General features: G+C 44.5%; 1 protein-coding gene across 1 annotated transcript in view; it reads right to left on the bottom strand.

Moving 5' to 3' along the window:
- ADCY5 (adenylate cyclase 5) overlaps positions 1-27,555 on the bottom strand; it is a 197,656-nt gene that overhangs the window by 70,977 nt on the left and 99,124 nt on the right. The window contains exons 4-6 of the mRNA XM_063429183.1: positions 9,711-9,822; positions 8,780-8,907; positions 5,534-5,692 (exon numbers count right to left, since the gene is read on the bottom strand). Of these exons, the coding sequence (XP_063285253.1) occupies positions 5,534-5,692; positions 8,780-8,907; positions 9,711-9,822 (399 nt within the window). The remainder of the gene's footprint in view (positions 1-5,533; positions 5,693-8,779; positions 8,908-9,710; positions 9,823-27,555) is intronic.

The raw sequence follows: 27,555 nt of genomic DNA, 5'->3' as shown, positions 1-27,555 counted from the left end.
AGCCATCACAAGTACTGAGATATCTCCTGTTACTGATTGCAGTCTATGTACCACAGACAGAGCGATCACAAGTACTGAGATATCTCCTGTTACTGATTGCAGTCTATGTACCACAGACAGAGTCATCACAAGTACTGAAACATCTCCTGTTACTGATTGCAGTCTATGTACCACAGACAGAGCCATCACAAGTACTGAAACATCTCCTGTTACTGATTGCAGTCTATGTACCACAGACAGAGCCATCACAAGTACTGAGACATCTCCTGTTACTGATTGCAGTCTATGTACCACAGACAGAGCCACCACAAGTACTGAGATATCTCCTGTTACTGATTGCAGTCTATGTACCACAGACAGAGTCACCACAAGTACTGAGATATCTCCTGTTACTGATTGCAGTCTATGTACCACAGACAGAGCCATCACAAGTACTGAAACATCTCCTGTTACTGATTGCAGTCTATGTACCACAGACAGAGCGATCACAAGTACTGAGATATCTCCTGTTACTGATTGCAGTCTATGTACCACAGACAGAGTCATCACAAGTACTGAAACATCTCCTGTTACTGATTGCAGTCTATGTACCACAGACAGAGCCATCACAAGTACTGAGATATCTCCTGTTACTGATTGCAGTCTATGTACCACAGACAGAGCCATCACAAGTACTGAGATATCTCCTGTTACTGATTGCAGTCTATGTACCACAGACAGAGTCACCACAAGTACTGAGATATCTCCTGTTACTGATTGCAGTCTATGTACCACAGACAGAGCCATCACAAGTACTGAGATATCTCCTGTTACTGATTGCAGTCTATGTACCACAGACAGAGCCATCACAAGTACTGAGATATCTCCTGTTACTGATTGCAGTCTATGTACCACAGACAGAGCCACCACAAGTACTGAGACATCTCCTGTTACTGATTGCAGTCTATGTACCACAGACAGAGCCATCACAAGTACTGAGATATCTCCTGTTACTGATTGCAGTCTATGTACCACAGACAGAGCCACCACAAGTACTGAGATATCTCCTGTTACTGATTGCAGTCTATGTACCACAGACAGAGCCATCACAAGTACTGAGATATCTCCTGTTACTGATTGCAGTCTATGTACCACAGACAGAGCCACCACAAGTACTGAGACATCTCCTGTTACTGATTGCAGTCTATGTACCACAGACAGAGCCACCACAAGTACTGAGACATCTCCTGTTACTGATTGCAGTCTATGTACCACAGACAGAGCCATCACAAGTACTGAGATATCTCCTGTTACTGATTGCAGTCTATGTACCACAGACAGAGCCATCACAAGTACTGAAACATCTCCTGTTACTGATTGCAGTCTATGTACCACAGACAGAGCCATCACAAGTACTGAGACATCTCCTGTTACTGATTGCAGTCTATGTACCACAGACAGAGTCACCACATGTACTGAGACATCTCCTGTTACTGATTGCAGTCTATGTACCACAGACAGAGCCATCACAAGTACTGAAACATCTCCTGTTACTGATTGCAGTCTATGTACCACAGACAGAGCCATCACAAGTACTGAGATATCTCCTGTTACTGATTGCAGTCTATGTACCACAGACAGAGCGATCACAAGTACTGAGATATCTCCTGTTACTGATTGCAGTCTATGTACCACAGACAGAGCCACCACAAGTACTGAGACATCTCCTGTTACTGATTGCAGTCTATGTACCACAGACAGAGCCACCACAAGCACTGAGACATCTCCTGTTACTGATTGCAGTCTATGTACCACAGACAGAGCCACCACAAGTACTGAGATATCTCCTGTTACTGATTGCAGTCTATGTACCACAGACAGAGCCATCACAAGTACTGAAACATCTCCTGTTACTGATTGCAGTCTATGTACCACAGACAGAGCCATCACAAGTACTGAAACATCTCCTGTTACTGATTGCAGTCTATGTACCACAGACAGAGTCACCACAAGTACTGAAACATCTCCTGTTACTGATTGCAGTCTATGTACCACAGACAGAGCCATCACAAGTACTGAAACATCTCCTGTTACTGATTGCAGTCTATGTACCACAGACAGAGTCACCACAAGTACTGAAACATCTCCTGTTACTGATTGCAGTCTATGTACCACAGACAGAGCCATCACAAGTACTGAGATATCTCCTGTTACTGATTGCAGTCTATGTACCACAGACAGAGCGATCACAAGTACTGAGATATCTCCTGTTACTGATTGCAGTCTATGTACCACAGACAGAGTCATCACAAGTACTGAAACATCTCCTGTTACTGATTGCAGTCTATGTACCACAGACAGAGCCATCACAAGTACTGAAACATCTCCTGTTACTGATTGCAGTCTATGTACCACAGACAGAGCCATCACAAGTACTGAGACATCTCCTGTTACTGATTGCAGTCTATGTACCACAGACAGAGCCACCACAAGTACTGAGATATCTCCTGTTACTGATTGCAGTCTATGTACCACAGACAGAGCCATCACAAGTACTGAAACATCTCCTGTTACTGATTGCAGTCTATGTACCACAGACAGAGCGATCACAAGTACTGAGATATCTCCTGTTACTGATTGCAGTCTATGTACCACAGACAGAGTCATCACAAGTACTGAAACATCTCCTGTTACTGATTGCAGTCTATGTACCACAGACAGAGCCATCACAAGTACTGAGATATCTCCTGTTACTGATTGCAGTCTATGTACCACAGACAGAGCCATCACAAGTACTGAGATATCTCCTGTTAATGATTGCAGTCTATGTACCACAGACAGAGTCACCACAAGTACTGAGATATCTCCTGTTACTGATTGCAGTCTATGTACCACAGACAGAGCCATCACAAGTACTGAGATATCTCCTGTTACTGATTGCAGTCTATGTACCACAGACAGAGCCATCACAAGTACTGAGATATCTCCTGTTACTGATTGCAGTCTATGTACCACAGACAGAGCCACCACAAGTACTGAGACATCTCCTGTTACTGATTGCAGTCTATGTACCACAGACAGAGCCATCACAAGTACTGAGATATCTCCTGTTACTGATTGCAGTCTATGTACCACAGACAGAGCCACCACAAGTACTGAGATATCTCCTGTTACTGATTGCAGTCTATGTACCACAGACAGAGCCATCACAAGTACTGAGATATCTCCTGTTACTGATTGCAGTCTATGTACCACAGACAGAGCCACCACAAGTACTGAGACATCTCCTGTTACTGATTGCAGTCTATGTACCACAGACAGAGCCACCACAAGTACTGAGACATCTCCTGTTACTGATTGCAGTCTATGTACCACAGACAGAGCCATCACAAGTACTGAGATATCTCCTGTTACTGATTGCAGTCTATGTACCACAGACAGAGTCACCACAAGTACTGAGATATCTCCTGTTACTGATTGCAGTCTATGTACCACAGACAGAGCCACCACAAGTACTGAAACATCTCCTGTTACTGATTGCAGTCTATGTACCACAGACAGAGCCATCACAAGTACTGAGATATCTCCTGTTACTGATTGCAGTCTATGTACCACAGACAGAGCCACCACAAGTACTGAGACATCTCCTGTTACTGATTGCAGTCTATGTACCACAGACAGAGCCACCACAAGTACTGAGACATCTCCTGTTACTGATTGCAGTCTATGTACCACAGACAGAGCCATCACAAGTACTGAGACATCTCCTGTTACTGATTGCAGTCTATGTACCACAGACAGAGCCATCACAAGTACTGAGATATCTCCTGTTACTGATTGCAGTCTATGTACCACAGACAGAGCCATCACAAGTACTGAGATATCTCCTGTTACTGATTGCAGTCTATGTACCACAGACAGAGCCACCACAAGTACTGAGACATCTCCTGTTACTGATTGCAGTCTATGTACCACAGACAGAGCCACCACAAGTACTGAGACATCTCCTGTTACTGATTGCAGTCTATGTACCACAGACAGAGCCATCACAAGTACTGAGACATCTCCTGTTACTGATTGCAGTCTATGTACCACAGACAGAGCCATCACAAGTACTGAGACATCTCCTGTTACTGATTGCAGTCTATGTACCACAGACAGAGCGATCACAAGTACTGAGATATCTCCTGTTACTGATTGCAGTCTATGTACCACAGACAGAACCACCACAAGTACTGAGATATCTCCTGTTACTGATTGCAGTCTATGTACCACAGACAGAGCCACCACAAGTACTGAAACATCTCCTGTTACTGATTGCAGTCTATGTACCACAGACAGAGCCACCACAAGTACTGAGACATCTCCTGTTACTGATTGCAGTCTATGTACCACAGACAGAGCCACCACAAGTACTGAAACATCTCCTGTTACTGATTGCAGTCTATGTACCACAGACAGAGCCACCACAAGCACTGAAACATCTCCTGTTACTGATTGCAGTCTATGTACCACAGACAGAGCCATCACAAGTACTGAAACATCTCCTGTTACTGATTGCAGTCTATGTACCACAGACAGAGCCATCACAAGTACTGAGACATCTCCTGTTACTGATTGCAGTCTATGTACCACAGACAGAGTCACCACAAGTACTGAGATATCTCCTGTTACTGATTGCAGTCTATGTACCACAGACAGAGCCACCACAAGTACTGAGACATCTCCTGTTACTGATTGCAGTCTATGTACCACAGACAGAGCCATCACAAGTACTGAGACATCTCCTGTTACTGATTGCAGTCTATGTACCACAGACAGAGCCACCACAAGTACTGAGATATCTCCTGTTACTGATTGCAGTCTATGTACCACAGACAGAGCCACCACAAGTACTGAAACATCTCCTGTTACTGATTGCAGTCTATGTACCACAGACAGAGCGATCACAAGTACTGAGATATCTCCTGTTACTGATTGCAGTCTATGTACCACAGACAGAGTCATCACAAGTACTGAGACATCTCCTGTTACTGATTGCAGTCTATGTACCACAGACAGAGCCATCACAAGTACTGAGATATCTCCTGTTACTGATTGCAGTCTATGTACCACAGACAGAGCGATCACAAGTACTGAAACATCTCCTGTTACTGATTGCAGTCTATGTACCACAGACAGAGCCACCACAAGTACTGAGATATCTCCTGTTACTGATTGCAGTCTATGTACCACAGACAGAGCCACCACAAGTACTGAGATATCTCCTGTTACTGATTGCAGTCTATGTACCACAGACAGAGCCACCACAAGTACTGAGATATTTCCATTTGTACTTTGCTGTCCATGTACCACAGACAGATAAAGCAGAACTTATGGTAGTTGGAGTGGGAAGAACTGATTAATACTAAAATCCCAGATCAGTCTTAGCTCACCATCACCCTTATAATGTCATTTAATCTGTAATTTAAGATCACCTTGAGTGCCGGTTAATTGTTTATAATATCGGTCTGTGTCACTAGGTCTCTCTGTAAGGGATGGAATCTCTACTTACCCTGCTTTGCCTCCTGCTTCCATCTGATTGGCCAGTGTGACATCGTTGGACCACACATCAAACTGCCACTTGCGTAGCCCAAGTACCCCACAATGCACTCGTCCACTGTGAATTCCAACTCGCATGTTCACATTGACCCCCGTGACCTCTCGAACCAGCCTGTAACGAGAGACCAACACCGGCAGCTCAACCAACACATTGATACTTAAAGTGTAGTAGATGCCTGGAATAGCCTTCCAGTGGGAGCAGTAACAGTGATATAGAAAGGGTAGTAGATACCTGCAATAACCTTCCAGTGGGAGCAGTAACAGTGATATAGAAAGGGTAGTAGATACCTGGAATAGCCTTCCAGTGGGAGCAGTAACAGTGATACAGAAAAGGTAGTAGATACTTGGAATAGCCTTCCAGTGGGAGCAGTAACAGTGATATAGAAAGGGTAGTAGATACCTGGAATAGCCTTCCAGTGGGAGCAGTAACAGTGATACAGAAAGGGTAGTAGATACCTGGAATAGCCTTCCAGTGGCAGCAGTAACAGTGATATAGAAAGGGTAGTAGATACCTGGAATAGCCTTCCAGTGGGAGCAGTAACAGTGATATAGAAAGGGTAGTAGATACCTGGAATAGCCTTCCAGTGGCAGCAGTAACAGTGATATAGAAAGGGTAGTAGATACCTGGAATAGCCTTCCAATGGGAGAAGTAACAGTGATATAGAAAGGGTAGTAGATACCAGGAATAGCCTTCCAGTGGGAGCAGTAACAGTGATATAGAAAGGGTAGTAGATACCTGGAATAGCCTTCCAGTGGGAGCAGTAACAGTGATATAGAAAGGGTAGTAGATACCAGGAATAGCCTTCCAGTGGGAGCAGTAACAGTGATATAGAAAGGGTAGTAGATACCTGGAATAGCCTTCCAGTGGGAGCAGTAACAGTGATATAGAAAGGGTAGTAGATACCTGGAATAGCCTCCCAGTGGGAGCAGATAAAGGGACACTATAGGCACTCAGAACACTTGATCTGACTGAAGTGGTCTGGGTGCACTGTCCTCTAACTATCCTCCTAAACCTGCAAGTGAAAATGTTGTAGTTTCAGAGAACTGAATGAGCCAATTGGTCCTGGAGTGGCACAGCCTGCATTTCGAGGTTAATATGATCAGTGCCATTCCATCCCATCATCACAATCCCAGCCCTAAAATACCTTCTGGCAAATGCTCTGCTATTACCAGTGAATGGGACATTGTATTTATTTATACCCAGGACATACTTGAAAACGAGTGAAATCTCAATGTTCCCTTCCTGGTATAATATTTTATAAATAAATCATTTATTCTAGACGTTCTTAAAGTTCAGATATCTTTGCATAGTGATAAGGATCAGAGGTATCGTCGCTTACAGCATGGAATAAAACATTGAAAATCACCTACAACTTGCATTAACCTTTAAAAGTATATGAAAATTTAGCAAATGAAGTTCAGACAAAGCCCAGCTAGAGCAAACATTGTAAATAAAGAGGAGAAATAGACACATTGTTTCATGTCTCCTTTCTGTATGCTCTCTCTATGCGGACTGACAGGTGTAAAGGGCGGAGCTTATAACAATGATTGACAGGGAGCTAAGATGGAGGCGGCTCTCTCTATACTGACTGCCAGGTGTAATGGGCGGAGCTTATAACAATGATTGACAGGGAGCTAAGATGGAGGCGGCTCTCTCTATACTGACTGCCAGGTGTAAAGGGCGGAGCTTATAACAATGATTGACAGGGAGCTAAGATGGAGGCGGCTCTCTCTATGCGGACTGCCAGGTGTAAAGGGCGGAGCTTATAACAATGATTGACAGGGAGCTAAGATGGAGATGGCTCTCTCTATACTGACTGCCAGGTGTAATGGGCGGAGCTTATAACAATGATTGACAGGGAGCTAAGATGGAGATGGCTCTCTCTATACTGACTGCCAGGTCTAATGGGCGGAGCTTATAACAATGATTGACAGGGAGCTAAGATGGAGATGGCTCTCTCTATACTGACTGCCAGGTGTAATGGGCGGAGCTTATAACAATGACTGACAGGGAGCTAAGATGGAGGCGGCTCTCTCTATACTGACTGCCAGGTGTAAAGGGCGGAGCTTATAACATTGATTGACAGGGAGCTAAGATGGAGGTGGCTCTCTCTATAATGACTGCCAGGTGTAAAGGGCGGAGCTTATAACAATGACTGACAGGGGGCTAAGATGGAGGTGGCTCTCTCTATACTGACTGCCCGGTGTAAAGGGTGGAGCTTATAACAATGACTGACGGGGAGATAAGATGGAGGTGGCTCTCGCTATACTGACTGCCAGGTGTAAAGGGCGGAGCTTATAACAATGACTGACAGGGAGCTAAGATGGAGGTGGCTCTCTCTATACTGACTGCCAGGTGTAAAGGGCGGAGCTTATAACAATGACTGACAGGAAGCTAAGATGGAGGTGGCTCTCTCTATACTGACTGCCAGGTGTAAAGGGCGGAGCTTATAACAATGACTGACAGGGAGCTAAGATGGAGGTGGCTCTCTCTATACAAACTGCCAGGTGTAAAGGGTGGAGCTTATAACAATGATTGACAGGGAGCTAAGATGGAGGTGGCTGTCTCTACACTGACTGCCAGGTGTAAAGGGTGGAGCTTATAACAATGACTGACAGAGAGCTAAGATGGAGGTGGCTCTCTCTATACTGACTGCCGGGTGTAAAGGGCGGAGCTTATAACAATGATTGACAGGGAGCTAAGATGGAGGTGGCTCTCTCTATACTGACTGCCGGGTGTAAAGGGCGGAGCTTATAACAATGATTGAGTGGCTTTTTCTCTGATTGTTTGCTGGTATTGTCATGCCATAGGCATGTGATCACAGATTGAACATGGGGTCACAGACTGAAAGCGGGGGTCAGAGACAGAAAGTGGGGGTCAGAGACAGAAAGTGGGGGTCACAGACAGAAAGTGGGGGTCACTGACTGAAAGTGGGGTCACAGACTGAATGTGGGGTCACAGACAGAAAGTTGGGGTCACAGACTAAATGTGGGGTCACAGACTAAATGTGGGGTCACAGACTAAATGTGGGGTCACAGACTGAAAGATGGGGGTCACAGACTGAATGTGGGGGTCACAGACTGAAAGATGGGGGTCACAGACTGAATGTGGGGTCACAGACAGAAAGTTGGGGTTCACAGACTGAATATGGGGGTCACAGACAGAAAGTGGGATCACAGTGAAACATTGTACACTCACGAAATGGCTTCTATCATGTCCAGCCCCATCTCTACGCAGCAATGAGCGTGATCCGCACGCGCCTCTGGTAATCCTGACACGCAGTAATAACAATCCCCCAAAATCTTGATTCGTAAGCAGTGGTTCTCCTGCAGGAAGCGAAAAACATTACGGAAATTAAATCCCGGTCCGCACTGTATGGACGCACTGTAGAGAGAGAAACTGCAGGCACTGTGCTAAAATGGACCAATAGAATGCCCTGGAATGTCATGGGGTATATTCCTAGTGAGAGGATCACATCTTTCCTACCATCTTCCTGAGTGACATTTCTCACTGCCCCAATCAGTTCCCTTGCTCCATAGCCCGGCTTACTCTCTTTACCTGTTCGGGTCTCCCATACATCATGTTTACTGCTTATTTCAATACAGGCATCTTATCCATCAATCCCTCCCCAGTCTGACATGCTGTTATCTCTTCCCACCTCGTGTCTGTTATATTCTGAATGTAAATTACTTGTAGTCAAATTTCCCCATTTTATAAGTGTACAGCGCTGAGGAATATGTTGGCGCAATATAAAGCTAATAATAATAATAATAATATTTATTGACATAGCTAGTCAAAAATATAGGCAAACAATATTCTCCAAATCAGCCTTTTTTCCAGCGTAACTATTCTGGCCTTAAATGAGCAATTCTACGTTAAATTCCTGGCAATTTGTGAGTTTTGTAAATATATTTATAAAGGACACCATTTATTAAACTGGGAATTGTGGAGAACTGACAAGTGAATTGCAAATTTTATTTGGCCTTAATTCATATATATTCAGAATATAAATCTAGCGATCACAGGCCTTGTGGATTGCGATTACACTTTGCCCGTATGTACTACACAATGTTTTCGTACATTATTTACATAGAACAATACAATCTGTGGACGCTGTAGAAGTACTTACGGCTGCGAGTTTGTCGAATCGCGCAAAGAGTTCATTAAGGGTCATCACCAGCTCCTGCGCTGTGCACTGAGACGCCAAACTGGTGAAGCCTTCTATGTCTGCAAAAAGGATGCTGGGAGAAAAAAAGGACAAAATGGGTGTCAGCATGTTCATTCATCTATGTCCACCTTCTGCTGCTACCTGTCACCTCAAATACCGCCTCTGTGGGAGTCAGTTTATGAAACCCGGGGGGGGGGGACGGACTGTAAGGAAACATTGGATGCAAAATGTCTTTATTGGAGTCTGACACCTCCATTAACCATGACTTGCCAGAACAACCCTGCATTAAGGAACATAACCAACCAAATTCACAACAACTGTCAGCATTCTGTCTGTGAATTTAGCCGGATGGGAAGCAAAGCGGACAGGTCGGCTACTTTGGTCTTAACTTTGAATTCCCACTTCAGTAAAACATGCTATGTATGATCTATTAAAACACGTTACATGTTATGGAAAATATAATATTTTAATAATACATCCAAACACCCTTCCCTATCTCCTGGGCCCCTGCACTACCTCGGAACCCACCTAGAGGCCCCCTTTTCACTAGATGGGGGATTCACAAGGGAAATGCTAAATTTAGATCAAAATAGCTGAGCTGCAGAGAATTTGGAGAATTTTTGCAATTTGCCTTTTTTGGTCTAATCCTTTCAGAATTCCCGGTTTAGTGAATACATATTATAGTTATTTATGCTGATAGGAAAGAAGGCTCTGCGCAGGCTGGGATACAATACAGAAACAGGTCAGCTATTGTAACCCAAGATGATGTCCAAGGCCAGGCTGTATAAACTGCTATTAATCATGCGACTGATCAAATGTGGCAAAAGATTTCGCTTTAGAGAAGGTTTCATTTCAGATACTTTGGATTGAAATGAGAAATGTCTATTCCCTACACGTCCCAGTTTGTGGAGCTTTCCAATCTGTATTGCACAGAATAAATCACATATGGAGTTATTCACTAAATGCCAACCAGCCTGATTCCCTTTGTGAACTCCCCTGAAGAGCTCTTTATATTCGTATTCCTATTATTTGTATTGTTATCTTTTAACTCCAGTGGATCCAGCCAGCACTGGTGACTCCTGCTTTTTCATGTTTTCACCCCTTTTCAGAACAAACACTTTTTTAACATTAGAAATGATTTTGCAGGCGGTTAGTTCAGTCTTTCCTATAGAATCTTATGATACAATCGCATTGTTGGCATTGTGGGTAGGCGTCTTGGTTATAAAAGGATTTGTGCGGCTTCTCTGCCAGTACGAACTGCATTCATGTTTCCTATTCAGTTAACATGCCGAAACCATCAGATTTATTACAGGAAGCTTGTGTCCATGATGGCGTCAGCTGCTCGGTTGGGAATGGAAGCCATGTTTAATGTGATGCTAACTGATGTCATAAGGCAGAAGATGCTAAACGTTATGCCCCCTCTGGGGCCCCTTCTCTCTAATTACCATAGTGACACGCTAATCAGGTTTTAAAACATGACTTCCTCAAGGTTCCATTTAGATAATCCCCAGAATAACATGGAAACTGTAAGAAAGGCACAGCTTCATTCGCAATTTCTTTATTATATGACATCATTCCAAGCCAAACAGGTATGGCTGAAGGGATTTACATGTAGACAGACATAAGCCGGATCGATCCTTACAACAGAAGATTCTAGAAATGTTTTGATCTGCAGCAGGGGATGAGATAATCGGTGGTTATTCAAATTCTGTTCCATAATCAGATAAGAATGTTTGGAATGAATGTTTTCTTAGTTTGAGGTCTTGATATATTATTAACAGAATATTACGATGATAGCTGCCAGGGGGTAACGCAAGGTAGTACAGCCCAGTCACCAAAGAATGCTCCAAAGATTGATGAACTGCAAACTTTAACCAAAATATTAGTTTCTGTTCCTGACATCCTGATTGCACGATTCAGATTTTTTTCTATTATTTTCATTTTAAAGTATTTGTCAATAGAAGGCGCCAGGTTTTAATCCCAGTTAGAGAGAGAGGGGCAGAGCTGGCAATGATTAACAGGACAGAACGTATCTCACAGCTATTAAATGTCACCATCGCTACATAAACACTTGGAGTGCTATAATGTCCTGCAAATTCCTTACTGCCCAGCTAAACGCAACAATCTGTCTAACATCAAGCACTCAGCAATTCAACGACTTCTACAGTGCATCGTCAACGACTCTGGCGGCTCTCGAGATCCGCCACTTCTATCAAATATCTCAGTGTTTCACATAATAACCAACCAGCTCTTATCTGAACAGGTGCCTTACTCAGAAGGCTTTTAGTACTCACTGAAGTACCACCGGGGGTACATTCTTGCTATTTCATCTTTCAAACAAATAGCGCTATGGTACACCTAGGGGCCCGCAGCTTTTATAAGTTCAGATCTGATTTCGCGGGAATAGAACAACCCTTCCTAGGATTTGACGTGTAGCAGATGTAGGAGATCATTTCTGGGGAGTAACGCTAGGGACCCCATAGTCTGAGATCTCTACGTGGGGCCCGTTGGAGCATTTCTGATGCACGAGATTCAAAGTTTCCTAATAACATTTTATGAAGTCAGGTGCCCAGAGTACGGCGGAGTATAGTGTGCAATATAGAGTACGGCGTGCAATATAGAGTATAGTGTGCAATATAGAGTATAGTGTGCAATATAGAGTATGGCGTCCAATATAGAGTATGGCGTCCAATATAGAGTATGGCGTGCAATATAGAGTATGGCGTGCAATATAGAGTATGGCGTGCAATATAGAGTATGGCGTGCAATATAGAGTATGGCGTGCAATATAGAGTATGGCGTGCAATATAGAGTATGGCGTGCAATATAGAGTATGGTGTGAATGTATGGTGTGAATTCAGAGTATGATGTGTATTCAGTGTGTAATACAGAGTATGATGTGTATTCAGTGTGTAATACAGAGTATGATGTGTATTCAGTGTGTAATACAGAGTATGATGTGTATTCAGTGTGTAATACAGAGTATACTGTGTATTCAGTGTGTAATACAGAGTATGATGTGTATTCAGTGTGTAATACAGAGTATGATGTGTAGTCAGTGTGTAATACAGAGTATGATGTGTATTCAGTGTGTAATACAGAGTATGATGTGTATTCAGTGTGTAATACAGAGTATGATGTGTAGTCAGTGTGTAATACAGAGTATGATGTGTAGTCAGTGTGTAATACAGAGTATGATGTGTATTCAGTGTGTAATACAGAGTATGATGTGTAGTCAGTGTGTAATACAGAGTATGATGTGTAGTCAGTGTGTAATACAGAGTATACTGTGTATTCAGTGTGTAATACAGAGTATGATGTGTATTCAGTGTGTAATACAGAGTATGATGTGTATTCAGTGTGTAATACAGAGTATGATGTGTATTCAGTGTGTAATACAGAGTATGATGTGTATTCAGTGTGTAATACAGAGTATGATGTGTATTCAGTGTGTAATACAGAGTATGATGTGTATTCAGTGTGTAATACAGAGTATGATGTGTATTCAGTGTGTAATACAGAGTATGATGTGTATTCAGTGTGTAATACAGAGTATGATGTGTATTCAGTGTGTAATACAGAGTATGATGTGTATTCAGTGTGTAATACAGAGTATGATGTGTATTCAGTGTGTAATACAGAGTATACTGTGTATTCAGTGTGTAATACAGAGTATGATGTGTATTCAGTGTGTAATACAGAGTATGATGTGTATTCAGTGTGTAATACAGAGTATGATGTGTAGTCAGTGTGTAATACAGAGTATGATGTGTAGTCAGTGTGTAATACAGAGTATGATGTGTATTCAGTGTGTAATACAGAGTATGATGTGTAGTCAGTGTGTAATACAGAGTGTGATGTGTATTCAGTGTGTAATACAGAGTATACTGTGTATTCAGTGTGTAATACAGAGTATGATGTGTATTCAGTGTGTAATACAGAGTATGATGTGTAGTCAGTGTGTAATACAGAGTATACTGTGTATTCAGTGTGTAATACAGAGTATGATGTGTATTCAGTGTGTAATACAGAGTATGATGTGTATTCAGTGTGTAATACAGAGTATGATGTGTATTCAGTGTGTAATACAGAGTATGATGTGTATTCAGTGTGTAATACAGAGTATACTGTATATTCAGTGTGTAATACAGAGTATGATGTGTATTCAGTGTGTAATACAGAGTATGATGTGTATTCAGTGTGTAATACAGAGTATGATGTGTATTCAGTGTGTAATACAGAGTATGATGTGTATTCAGTGTGTAATACAGAGTATGATGTGTATTCAGTGTGTAATACAGAGTATGATGTGTATTCAGTGTGTAATACAGAGTATGATGTGTATTCAGTGTGTAATACAGAGTATGATGTGTAGTCAGTGTGTAATACAGAGTATGATGTGTAGTCAGTGTGTAATACAGAGTATGATGTGTATTCAGTGTGTAATACAGAGTATGATGTGTATTCAGTGTGTAATACAGAGTATGATGTGTATTCAGTGTGTAATACAGAGTATGATGTGTATTCAGTGTGTAATACAGAGTATGATGTGTAGTCAGTGTGTAATACAGAGTATGATGTGTATTCAGTGTGTAATACAGAGTATACTGTGTATTCAGTGTGTAATACAGAGTATGATGTGTATTCAGTGTGTAATACAGAGTATGATGTGTAGTCAGTGTGTAATACAGAGTATACTGTGTATTCAGTGTGTAATACAGAGTATGATGTGTATTCAGTGTGTAATACAGAGTATGATGTGTATTCAGTGTGTAATACAGAGTATGATGTGTATTCAGTGTGTAATACAGAGTATGATGTGTATTCAGTGTGTAATACAGAGTATACTGTATATTCAGTGTGTAATACAGAGTATGATGTGTATTCAGTGTGTAATACAGAGTATGATGTGTAGTCAGTGTGTAATACAGAGGATGGTGTGTATTCAGTGTGTAATACAGAGTATGATGTGTATTCAGTGTGTAATACAGAGTATGATGTGTATCCAGTGTGTAATACAGAGTATGATGTGTAGTCAGTGTGTAATACAGAGTATGATGTGTATTCAGTGTGTAATACAGAGTATGATGTGTATTCAGTGTGTAATACAGAGTATGATGTGTATTCAGTGTGTAATACAGAGTATGATGTGTATTCAGTGTGTAATACAGAGTACACTGTGTATTCAGTGTGTAATACAGAGTACAGTGAAGGATGTGAATTTTCCCACCTTTAGAGGACGTTTTTGGCTGGCTCGCTGGGCTATAAATCATGTATTTGCATTATTACAGAGGAAACAGTTGTGTTTATTCAGAACCTGCAGGAAATTCGCTCTCAATAGAAGGGGCAGGCGCTGGGAGCTAACTTTGCACACACTGCGGGCCGGACACAATGACCCACGGCTGGACACTATTCATCCACCAGCTGGGAGTCCAAAAATACCCCAATCTCAAAGTGGGGGCAAACAGCTCTCAAAAACAAGAAGTATTTTTAGCTTCCTGCTCTGTTTACAAAAACACAGCAAAGCACAAAGCTCTTTAGTGAACATCTGGCCTAAGACTGCATAGAATGCAGAGCTGGAACACATCTTCCAGCAATGCGGCCCTTGGAAACATCAGCAGACACCATTAAAGTGGGTCATTCAAGGCATCAATTGATCTATACATCACGCCAGCCACAGAGCTCCCTCCGGCACAAAACAGCTGAAACATAAGCCTTAAAACACAAACATGGTACAGATCCCACAAAACCACTGGTGAGCTGGACATTTCCTCGTCCGTACCCCACATGCACAGTGGGGGTGGAAGGGACTCCTCTCTGGATTTTATAGGGTTACTGGGTCCTAGAATTTATAGCTAAAATGTTATCACAACATTGTTATCAGTTTGAAACACAGTGCCAATACCACACAGACAGTGCCAGTCACCAAATGAAACATACCGTAGATTCACTACGAAGAGGAATTGGTAAAATGTGTCAGGATCGGGACAGGGATCCAACACGCAGAGTACAAACAGTAGCCAGATACGTATACCGGACCTTAGAATGGCCGGACTAACGTAAGTAGTACAGTATAGAATGGTCAAAGACAAGCCGAGGTCGAGGGTAACAGAAGACAGGTAAGCGAGAGACAAGCCGAATCAAGGGTAACAGAGATAAGCAGAGTAAGGTAAACAAGCCGGGTCAAAACCAAAAGGGATAATAGAATACACAAGCACTGAGTGACTAGAACAAGCTAGAACCACGACAGGGCAATGAGCTAATGAAAGAAGCTCTGTTAAATACCCTGTTCAGAGCAGTAACCACGCCTCCGAGGCGTCCTGATTGGTCCTGCAGCAATTGACTGACAGGTCGTTCCGGGGGAGTGTCCTGATGACTACTTCCTGCCTAGATGCTGTAAAAGGCAGTCACTCCCTCGCGGCCGGCCTAGCATGACCAGATAGACCGCGGGGAAGGGAGCCATCAGACCGTCTGGATGAAGGAACAGCTAAGTCTCTACCTCTTTCGGAGGTAGAGACCACAGGTACCCTGACAGTACCCCCCCTCTCAGATACGCCCACCGGGCGGAATGAACCGGGACGAGATGGGAAGCGAGAGTGATACGCCCTGCGGAGACGGGGAGCATGAACATCCTCCTGAGGTACCCAACTCCTCTCCTCAGGACCATATCCCTTCCAATCAACCAGATATTGTACTCTCCCCCGGGAGATTCGAGAATCAATAATAGAGTTAACCTCATACTCCTCCTGACCCTCCACCTGAACGGAGCGAGGAGGGGCTATTGTGGAGGAAAATCTGTTACATATGAGTGGTTTCAGCAATGAAACGTGAAACGAGTTCGGGATGCGTAAGGTATTAGGAAGAGCTAAACGATACGCAACTGGATTGATACGGGTCAGCACCCTGTAGGGTCCAATATAACGAGGAGCGAACTTCATGGAGGGCACTTTTAAACGGATGTTCCTCGTGCTCAGCCATACCCTATCACCTGGAACAAAGACCGGAGCCGCCCTTCTACGTTTATCAGCGTGTTTCTTGACCAACATAGAGTTGTGCACAAGGATTTGTCGAGTTTGATCCCACAACTTCCTCAAATTGGCAACATGAACATCAACCGACGGCACCCCCTGGGAAGGAGAATCCGAAGGAAGAATAGACGGATGAAAACCATAATTCATGAAGAAGGGGCTTGAATGAGTAGAATCGCAAACGAGATTGTTGTGTGCAAACTCCGCCCAAGGAATCAAACCGACCCAATCATCCTGGTGTTCAGAAACAAAGCATCGTAAATATTGTTCAATTTTCTGGTTGGTACGTTCAGCAGCTCCGTTAGACTGAGGATGATAGGCAGAAGAAAAGTTTAATTTAATACCAAGTTGAGAGCAGAAGGACCTCCAAAAGCGGGAAACAAATTGGGAGCCTCTGTCCGATACAATTTGAGAGGGTATCCCATGTAGGCGAAAAATCTCCTTAGCGAATATCTCTGCCAATTCGGGAGAAGACGGGAGTTTAGGCAGGGGAATGAAGTGTGCCATCTTAGTAAACCTGTCAACCACGGTGAGGATAACAGTCTGTCTTTTAGAGATAGGTAGATCGACAATAAAGTCCATGGCCAAACAGGACCATGGTTTTTCTGGAACCTCCAAGGGTTGCAGGAATCCACATGGAAGCGTATGGGGTTGTTTGGTTTTAGTACAAACTTCACATGCAGCGATGAACTCCTCAATATCCCTCCGTAAAGCAGGCCACCAGAAGTCCTTAGAGATCAACGCGTAAGTTTTGCGAATACCAGGATGTCCCGCCATCTTGCTATTATGTAAACACTGTAAAAGTTCCAGTTGAAGAGCAGGAGGAACGAAATGACGGCCCGCAGGAGTCTGTTTAGGTGCTAGATGTTGCAACTTAATGATCTCGGCCAGTAATGGAGAATGAATCCTGAGATTCGTATTAGCAATGATATTGCATTTCGGAACTATAGAAGAAAGAACTGGTTCAGGTACAGTAGAAGGTTCATATTGGCGAGATAATGCATCGGCTTTAGAGTTTTTAGAACCAGGTCTGTAAGTCAGTACATAATTGAAGTGAGTCAGGAATAAGGACCAACGAGCTTGTCTAGAGGATAAGCGCTTAGCCTCCCCAATATAGGACAAGTTTTTGTGGTCCGTCAAAATCGTAATAGGGTGTAGGGTCCCCTCCAACAAATGTCTCCACTCCTTTAAGGCTTTAATGACTGCTAACAGTTCCCTTTCCCCGATGTCATATCTGCTCTCAGGCCCAGAAAATTTCTTAGAGAAGAAACCACAAGGGTGTAACGGTTTATCCACCCCTAACCTTTGAGACAGAACAGCCCCAACTGCTGTCTCAGAGGCATCGACCTCGAGCAAGAAAGGCAGAGTCGTATCAGGATGGACTAGAATGGGAGCCGAGGCAAAAAGTTATTTGAGAGTCTTGAAAGCACCCAGAGCTTCCTTAGACCAGAACTTAGTATCAGCCCCTTGTTTGGTCATATTGGTAATAGGCGCAATGATAGAGGAGTATCCTTTAATGAAGCGCCTATAGTAGTTGGAAAAACCAATAAACCTTTGGATAGCCTTGAGTCCTTTGGGCAAGGGCCAGTCTAAAATAGATTGAAGTTTTACAGGATCCATTTTAAAACCCTCCCCAGAAATCACGTATCCAAGAAAGTCTACCTGAGACTGATCAAAACTGCACTTCTCCAATTTGCAATATAGACCATGTTGCAGCAGCTTGTGTAATACCTTTCTGACCTGTCTATGGTGAGTCTCAATCTCCTTAGAGTGTATTAGTATGTCATCCAGGTAAACAATAACACAATCATGCTGAAACTCCCTAAGTACCTCATTAATCAAATCTTGAAATACTGCAGGAGCATTGCATAGTCCAAATGGCATAACAGTGTATTCGTAATGGCCATACCGGGTATTGAATGCCGTCATCCACTCGTGACCTTGCTGGATTCTCACCAAATTGTAAGCCCCTCTGAGATCTAACTTGGTGAAGATTTTGGAGCCCTTAAGACGATCAAATAACTCGGTAATCAGTGGGATAGGATAGGCATTTCTGACAGTTATTTTATTCAAGCCTCGGTAATCGATACAAGGTCTCAGCGTGCCATCCTTCTTCTTAATGAAAAAGAACCCCGCCCCAGCCGGAGAAGAAGACCTCCTGATGAATCCCTTTTCTAAATTCTCCCGAATATACTCCTCTAGAACCGAGTTTTCCTGAACAGACAAAGGATATACATGGCCCCTCGGAGGCATAGTGCCGGGTAGAAGCTTAATCTTACAGTCAAATGACCTGTGTGGAGGCAAAGAATCGGCATTCTTCTTGTCAAACACTGCCCTTAAGTCTAGGTAAAGGTCTGGTATTTGTCTTTCTGTGGACTGAGTAGGATTCTCCGGTATGTTAATATTAGCTAATGGAGAAACCTTGCACAAACACCGATCCTGGCAGCCCTGGCCCCACGAGAGTATCTCTCCTAACTCCCAATCGACAATAGGGTTATGTTTTTTCAACCATGGGTACCCCAGAACTATGGGAACGGAAGGAGACGAAATGAGCATAAGAGATAAATTCTCCACGTGTACGATACCAACATTTAAATTAATGGGTATGGTCTCACGAAAGATAACAGGGTCTAGTAGTGGTCTACCATCTATGGCCTCAACGGCCAAAGGTGTCTCCCTTAGCTGGGATGGGAAATTGTTCTTACTAGCAAAGGCTTGGTCGATAAAATTCTCAGCAGCACCGGAATCTATCAATGCCATTGTAACGGACCGTTTCAGCATAAAAGGGGAAAAATGCGTTTAGGCGATAATCCCCTTTACCATAGACAGGCACAGCTACTGCAGAACATCACACTCCCGATCTGGATACGAAATAACACTCCGAACTGGAACAGCTGAACAAGAAAAGCATACAATCGGCTTACACTCTTGGCAGTCAGCTTACAATCCAATCCCCCCCAAGAACGAGACGACACTTCATTTTGAGGGTTAAGCAGGAACTCTGGACTGGGACACCCAGTCTGGCTTTTATTACAAACAAGTACATACAGGACACTCCCAGGGGGAGGATGAATTTAACCAATCACATGGATGTACCTCCCACACATTTCCTCCCCTTAGATTAGCACTTAACATAATTATACCGTACACCCTTTTCCCCAATTCCTGGATGTACCCCAAAAACAGGGGGTACACCTTTAAATCCAGCATCGCTGGATAGCCCTCATTCAGGGGGGAAACATATCCAAAATTCAAGTCATTCGGATGAACAGTTCGGCAGATATGGGTTTCCAAAGATTTGACCGACCGCATGGGTAAAGTATCCGAAAACAGTTCCATGCATTTTGGCCCTGCGGTCGGTCACAAACAAGTGAATGAAACAGACGAATTGCCTGTGTTATAGAGCCTGGAGAGGGTTTGAATGAATTCCCTTGTTTGTGGGGTTCTTTCTACCGAACGGCTGGTCATTCGGTAGTTTCCATACGAATTTCTGGAAGTATGGAGGTCTCAGCGGTGTTTGCCTAGTCAAGTGTCCGATTTTAGTTCCAGACACTCGACGGCAAAACACCGCTGTTCGGTAGTTTAAGATGGCCGCCGCCACGTGTTTGTTTCCCGAATGGCGGCCACCCAGAGGACAAAGAATACATTACACTGATTGCCAATTACCTGTTTGCAACATTGTTGCAAACGGTAATTGGAGGCACACTTATTCCTGGGTGGTCTGGTTGTTCGGTAGTTTCCTCAATACAATGAATGGAGTGATTCTACCGAACAATCAGATGAAGGCTGCATATATATATATATAACCCAGGTTAACTGCATACATAAATACATATACAATATACAGGCAGTACAATAGGATATGCTTCACAGTCTTAAAGGGACAGTAGTCCCAAAATGTCCATTGCTGATTTTAAAGGGCCAGTAGCAGCAATATAAATTAGTACATGCCCAAATATAGTCTTTAAAGTGCAATATGTCCAGGGGCCATAGTCAGCGGGCAGGAGGCTAGCAGCCAGGCTTCTCCAGCCCACAGTGGCGAAGTTGGTTTCGCCACAGCCATAGCCCTTACTACTTCCTTCCCCCAAGTTAAGGAAACTGGTAGCAGAAGCCTGTGATCTTTATAATCAGGAGTAGAGGACAAAATAGAAACACCCAAGGCCTGTCCTCTAGAGAGACTTAGGTGCGAGCGTTTCCCGGGCGGTTAGAACAGTTCGAGAGTAAATGACCCTTGGCTCCACAATACATACACAAACCCTCTCTTCTCCTGTGCTGTCTTTCCTCCTCAGAGAGGCGGGTATACCCTATCTGCATAGGTTCAGTAAGCAAAGATATCGTGGAGTCAGGACTTGGAACAGCGGGAGCTAACCTAAAAGAAGGTCTCTGGTTCCTCTCTCGAGTGTTCTGTCTCTCTCTTAGACGTTCATCTATACGAGAGATGAACGAAATTAAATCCTCTAAATTCTCAGGGAGTTCTCTGGTAGCAACCTCATCAAGGATTACATCTGATAGGCCATTCAAAAATACATCCATATACGCCTGCTCATTCCATTTGATTTCTGCCGCCAGAGACCTGAACTCTAGTGCATAATCCACCAGTGTTTGGTTCTCCTGTCTCAGGCGCAACAGTAATCTGGCTGCATTAACCTTTCTACCTGGAGGGTCAAACGTTCTTCTAAAAGCAGCTACAAATGCGTTATAGTTATAAACTAATGGATTATCGTTCTCCCATAGTGGGTTGGCCCATCTCAGAGCTTTCTCAATGAGTAGGGTGATAATAAATCCTACTTTTGCCCTATCTGTAGGATAAGAGCAAGGTTGCAATTCAAAGTGGATACTAATTTGGTTTAAAAAACCATGACACTTCTCAGGAGCCCCACCATAGCGTACTGGGGGGGTAATGTGAGAAGAAGCACCCACTGTGGCTACCTCTAGACCTGAACCGACAGGAGAAACAGGGGTATTACGTATCTCCTCTGGTGGGTTATTGGCACAAGCTAATAGAGCCTGTAGCGCAAGCGCCATCTGATCCATTCTGTGATCCATGGCTTCAAACCTAGGATCAGGAGCAGCCAGCTGACTGTTTGTACTTGCAGGATCCATTGGCCCTGTCGTAATGTCAGGATCGGGACAGGGATCCAACACGCAGAGTACAAACAGTAGCCAGATACGTATACCGGACCTTAGAATGGCCGGACTAACGTAAGTAGTACAGTATAGAATGGTCAAAGACAAGCCGAGGTCGAGGGTAACAGAAGACAGGTAAGCGAGAGACAAGCCGAATCAAGGGTAACAGAGATAAGCAGAGTAAGGTAAACAAGCCGGGTCAAAACCAAAAGGGATAATAGAATACACAAGCACTGAGTGACTAGAACAAGCTAGAACCACGACAGGGCAATGAGCTAATGAAAGAAGCTCTGTTAAATACCCTGTTCAGAGCAGTAACCACGCCTCCGAGGCGTCCTGATTGGTCCTGCAGCAATTGACTGACAGGTCGTTCCGGGGGAGTGTCCTGATGACTACTTCCTGCCTAGATGCTGTAAAAGGCAGTCACTCCCTCGCGGCCGGCCTAGCATGACCGGATAGACCGCGGGGAAGGGAGCCATCAGACCGTCTGGATGAAGGAACAGCTAAGTCTCTACCTCTTTCGGAGGTAGAGACCACAGGTACCCTGACAAAATGCAGAAAATGACTGAGATAAAGATTATATATTATTTTAAATTCCTTTAACCAATGAGCGTTTCTTCCAGAACAGGAGCAGTAGGAAGTCATCTATTAATTGTTATAAACTGGGACACTGTGTATTCCTGTCTTTGCAAATCACAACTTTCCACAGTTAATCGGAATAGAGGCTATTATATTTCCCAGAAACCATAGATAGGCCAATTGCTGGAAATCAAAGGGAATTTCATATTTTAGGGCAAAATAATCCAATTTAGAAAGTTCTCCAAGTCAGTCTCATGTAAAATCCACTTTGAATTCATAATTCCATATTATATTAGGTTGATAAAGACTCATCAAGCAGGGCCCTCCACCTCTCTGTTCCCATACGTCGAGTTGTCTGGTTACAATTAAATGTCTGTGTGAAGGATTTTCCATGTACTTGCCTGTGGGCCCTCAGTTAAACCCTCTCCCTGCTGTTTTAATACCTGTATCTGTTCGGTTTAAAATGTGTAAAAGAACTGTATTCGTTTACCGAACAGAGACCACACACCCTGGGTAGCAATCAGCATTAGAACACAGAGAAACCGCAACTTAACTGCTACTAGGTGGCTGCCATTCGGCATACGGACACGTGGCGAGAACAAAGGATGGCGGCCATCTTAGAACTCACGAACGCGGTCAGCGGGACTTAGGCAGGGATTGCCTGGAACTAATTTTGGCACGGCAACCATGCGAACGCCCGGTCCCCACGGAAGTCCTGGATGAATACGTTCCCCTCCACGAATCAAACTGGCGTTCGGTAGATAGAATCTACCGAATGAGGGGAACATTCACATGTAACGAGCTATACCATACGAACGGTGGTTTTCGTGTAGTTAGATGCGAACGGAGACCGGCTCTTGCTACTGATTCTATGGAACTCTAGATCGGATACCTCCACATGGCAAGCCGGTCAAACTTCCACACGATGCGACACGGAAACTACCGAACGGAAATTCGTGAGATTTGGATATGTGACTCCCAGTATCCTCAGCTACCCAGGGATGTTAAATTGTATGTCTTATAGAAAGTACTTTTCTGAAATTGTCAAAAACTGTAAATGTTCTGGCCAGCAGATAATTGAGCTGTGTGTATTGTAAGAACTCAATTATCTAGCCTGGCCCAGAGGAGGAGTTATGTGTTGCCTAAATGGTGAGTTCTGTGTGCCAGTAAATCAGTCTTGTTCCAGCATTAAGCCTTGGCTCATGTGTGGATTATTTGGCGAGACCAGCAATTTATTACTCTGTGGATTACTTGCTGATTTTATTTTATTTTATGTGAAGAAGGGAATGCTTGACGGAGTAACGGATTGTACCGTCACAGTCTGTTAGTCCACCCTTTGTGCAGTGCTACGGAATCTGATGGAGCTATATAAATAATAAATATTAATAATAATAATAGAGTTCAACCTTTAAAACACATCTTTTTATCCCGTTCATCTAAAAGGAGGGAAAAAAACAAACAAATTTGAATTGACCGCCATTTAAACCACCAAAAGGATGAAAAATCCTCCTTCTACACTCCATTCTGGCAATCAGATTTCTCCCTGATCAATAATTCACAGTTTAGTAAATACAACTCAAATATCCAGCCTTGAAGTTACTTGAGGATTGGATCTATGTTTCTATAACGTGGCATTATGGGATGTAAAAAATGCCTGCGCACTCATTGTAGGTGTGATGCTTTCCGTTTATACTCTATAATGATAGCAGCCACAAGCAGAACTTGTTAAAAAAAAAATCTTAAACCCAGCACCCAGCACCCTTCATCTGAATAACATGGTCTGGGTGTACTGGCCCTGGAGTCTTCACTCTGCAAAACAAAACATTGCAGTTTTATAGCAGCGCTATACAGTGGCATTATGTGGTATACTGTGTGCACTTTAGCTTAGGAATTGGTCTGAGTTTTGGACAATTGTGTGATTATCCTAATTCCCGATTTCCATAGCACATTTCCCGAATCTTTTTTCACTAAGGAAATTTGTATGAGCCAAACGACCATATGGCAAAATTTGTCCTTCCTGAAGTTTATCCTCTCGGGTGAAGCCAAAACTGACTTTTGTTCTCTGTAACAAAATCTACTGCATTGATTGATCTCATGTTAGTAAACAGCCTGTATTTTGAAGGTAAAGGTCTAGAATGGCTCTCTCGGATATTAGCCCTCATCACAAGTTTAGGAGATCTGGCTTATAAACCGTCTGGCGCCAGCCTGCGCAGTCAGATGACTTGTCAAGACACTGATAGATTGCTGTCATATCTGAACAATTATCGCTTTATTTCTGAAAGCTCCACGCTGGCTGTAAAAATAACTTTTGCTGACAAATAGAAGTATGAGTTATTTTTATATTTTTCAGTCTAATGCATCACTTGGGTTTAAAAAATGCAAGGGGTCTGGGGATAATATGCGTGGTATAGTCTGGGGATCTACTTGTATAACGCCAAAATATATAAAATGTGTGCATTCTCTATGTTTCCTCATTGCATTTTGAAATCTAGCAATTCAGGGGTTAAGGAATGCAGACTTAACAGAATGCAGTTGTAACGGACCGTTTCAGCAGACAAGGGGTTAAAATCGTTTAGGCGATAATCCCCTTTTCACAGACAGGCACAGCTACTGTAGAATCACCAAAACTCACGAATTGGATATAAGTGAATGCACCAAACTCCCGAACTGCATACAAGGGAATAAGGTAGCACACCAAACTCCCGAACTGGAACCTCCCGAATAGCTGCTAGCAGACGAACAGGAAAAGCTCCCAAGAGGCTTACACTCCTGGCAATCAGTCTCTATCAGCATACAGTGAATCCCCCCAAGAACGAGACAAGGCTCCATGTTGGGGGTCAAGCAGTGGTCTGTTTATTGAGGGCTACCTGCCCCTGTATTTATGCAGGTCTCCCACCTGGTGGACACTCCACTAGGGGACCAGATGGAAGACTGTAACAACGGACAGACAAGTAGCATTTCAGGACATACAGAAGTAAAACATCCCCACAATGCATCCTGGCTTCCTCCCCTCTGCCCTGGAGATAACTGAGATAATTAATAATCAATTAAGCTGCGGTTAACCGCAGCTACTGGGTGGTCAATTGCCGGCACACGCTCGTTAAGCTGCGGTTAACCGCGGCTTCAGGGAGGTAGATGGAGGGCACACGCCAGCTTCTGGGTGGCCCATTAACGGCGCCGGCCGGCTTCTCACGGCTCTGGGGAGGTTGCAAACAGGCTGTTTGTTCGGTAGATAGAATCTACCGAACGGCTGTGCAGAAAGGGAGAAATAAATCTTTCTGCACAGTAAAATTAACCCTTTAACTGCCGGTCCATAATCCAAAGGCAGCAGGCGGGCAACCAGGCTCCTCCAATGCAATGTGGCGAGATTGGTCTCGTCACAGCAGTGTTGGTGGTTATTGATATAGCCTCCATAGAATAGGAAGACCTAACACAGCACATTACACCGTAAGGAAGCCCAGCATTGCACCCCAACACAGCGACCAGCCCCTCATACCAACCCCGGCAAGGAACCCCAGCATTGCTCCCCAACACAGTGACCAGCCCCTCATATCAACCCTGGCAAGGAACCCCAGCATTGCACCCCAACACAGCAACCAGCCCCTCATACCAACCCTGACAAGGAACCCCAGCATTGCACCCCAACACAGCGACCAGCCCCTCATACCAACCCTGGCAAGGAACCCCAGCATTGCACCTCAACGCAGTGTCCAGACCCTCATACCAACCCCGGCAAGGAACCCCAGCATTGCACCCCAACGCAGTGAACAGACCCTCATACCAACCCCGGCAAGGAACCCCAGCATTGCACCCCAACACAGCGACCAGCCCCTCATACCAACCCTGGCAAGGAACCCCAGCATTGCACCCCAACACAGCGACCAGCCCCTCATACCAACCCCGGCAAGGAACCCCAGCATTGCACCCCAACACAGCGACCAGCCCCTCATACCAACCCCGGCAAGGAACCCCAGCATTGCACCCCAACACAGCGACCAGCCCCTCATACCAACCCTGGCAAGGAACCCCAGCATTGCACCCCAACGCAGTGAACAGCCCCTCATACCAACCCCAGCATTGCACCCCAACACAGCGACCAGCCCCTCATACCAACCCCGGCAAGGAACCCCAGCATTGCACCCCAACGCAGTGACCAGCCTCTCATACCAACCCCGGCAAGGAACCCCAGCATTGCACCCCAACACAGCGATCAGCCCCTCATACCAACCCTGGCAAGGAACCCCAGCATTGCACCCCAACACAGCGACCAGCCCCTCATACCAACCCCGGCAAGGAACCCCAACACTGCACCTCAACGCAGTGACCAGCCCCTCATACCAACCCCGGCAAGGAACCCCAGCTTTGCACCCCAAGACAGCGACCAGCCCCTCATACCAACCCCGCCTAGGGTCCACAGTATTGCACCCCAACACAGCGACCACTCCCTCACACTAATACCAACCCTGGCTAGGAACCCCAGCATTGCACCCCAACACAGCGACCACTCCCTTACACTAATACCAACCCCGGCTAGGAACCCCCCAACAAAGCGACCAGCCACTCATACCAACCCCGGATAGGATCCCCAGCTTTGCACCCCAACACAGTGACCTTCCCCTCATACCAACCCCGTCTAGGATCCCAAGCATTGCACCCCAACACAGTGACCACTCCCTCACACTAATACCAACCCTGGCTAGGAACCCCAGCATTGCAACACAACACAGCGACCACTCCCTCACACTAATACCAACCCCGGCTAGGAACCCCAGCATTGCACCCCAACACAGCGACCACTCCCTCACACTAATACCAACCCCAGCTAGGATCCCCAGCATTGCACCCCAACACAGCGACCACTACCTCACACTAATACCAACCCCGGCTAGGAACCCCAGCATTGCACCCCAACACAGTGACCACTCCCTCACACTAATACCAACCCTGGTTAGGAACCCCAGCATTGCACCCCAACACAGCGACCACTCCCTCACACTAATACCAACCCCGGCTAGGAACCCCAGCATTGCACCCCAACACAGCGACCACTCCCTCACACTCATACCAACCGC

This window comes from Pelobates fuscus, chromosome 8 (assembly GCF_036172605.1).
Source record: "Pelobates fuscus isolate aPelFus1 chromosome 8, aPelFus1.pri, whole genome shotgun sequence".
Classification (NCBI taxonomy): domain Eukaryota; kingdom Metazoa; phylum Chordata; class Amphibia; order Anura; family Pelobatidae; genus Pelobates; species Pelobates fuscus.
Note: the sequence above shows the minus strand (reverse complement) of the source record. Positions and strands in the feature narration are given on the sequence as shown.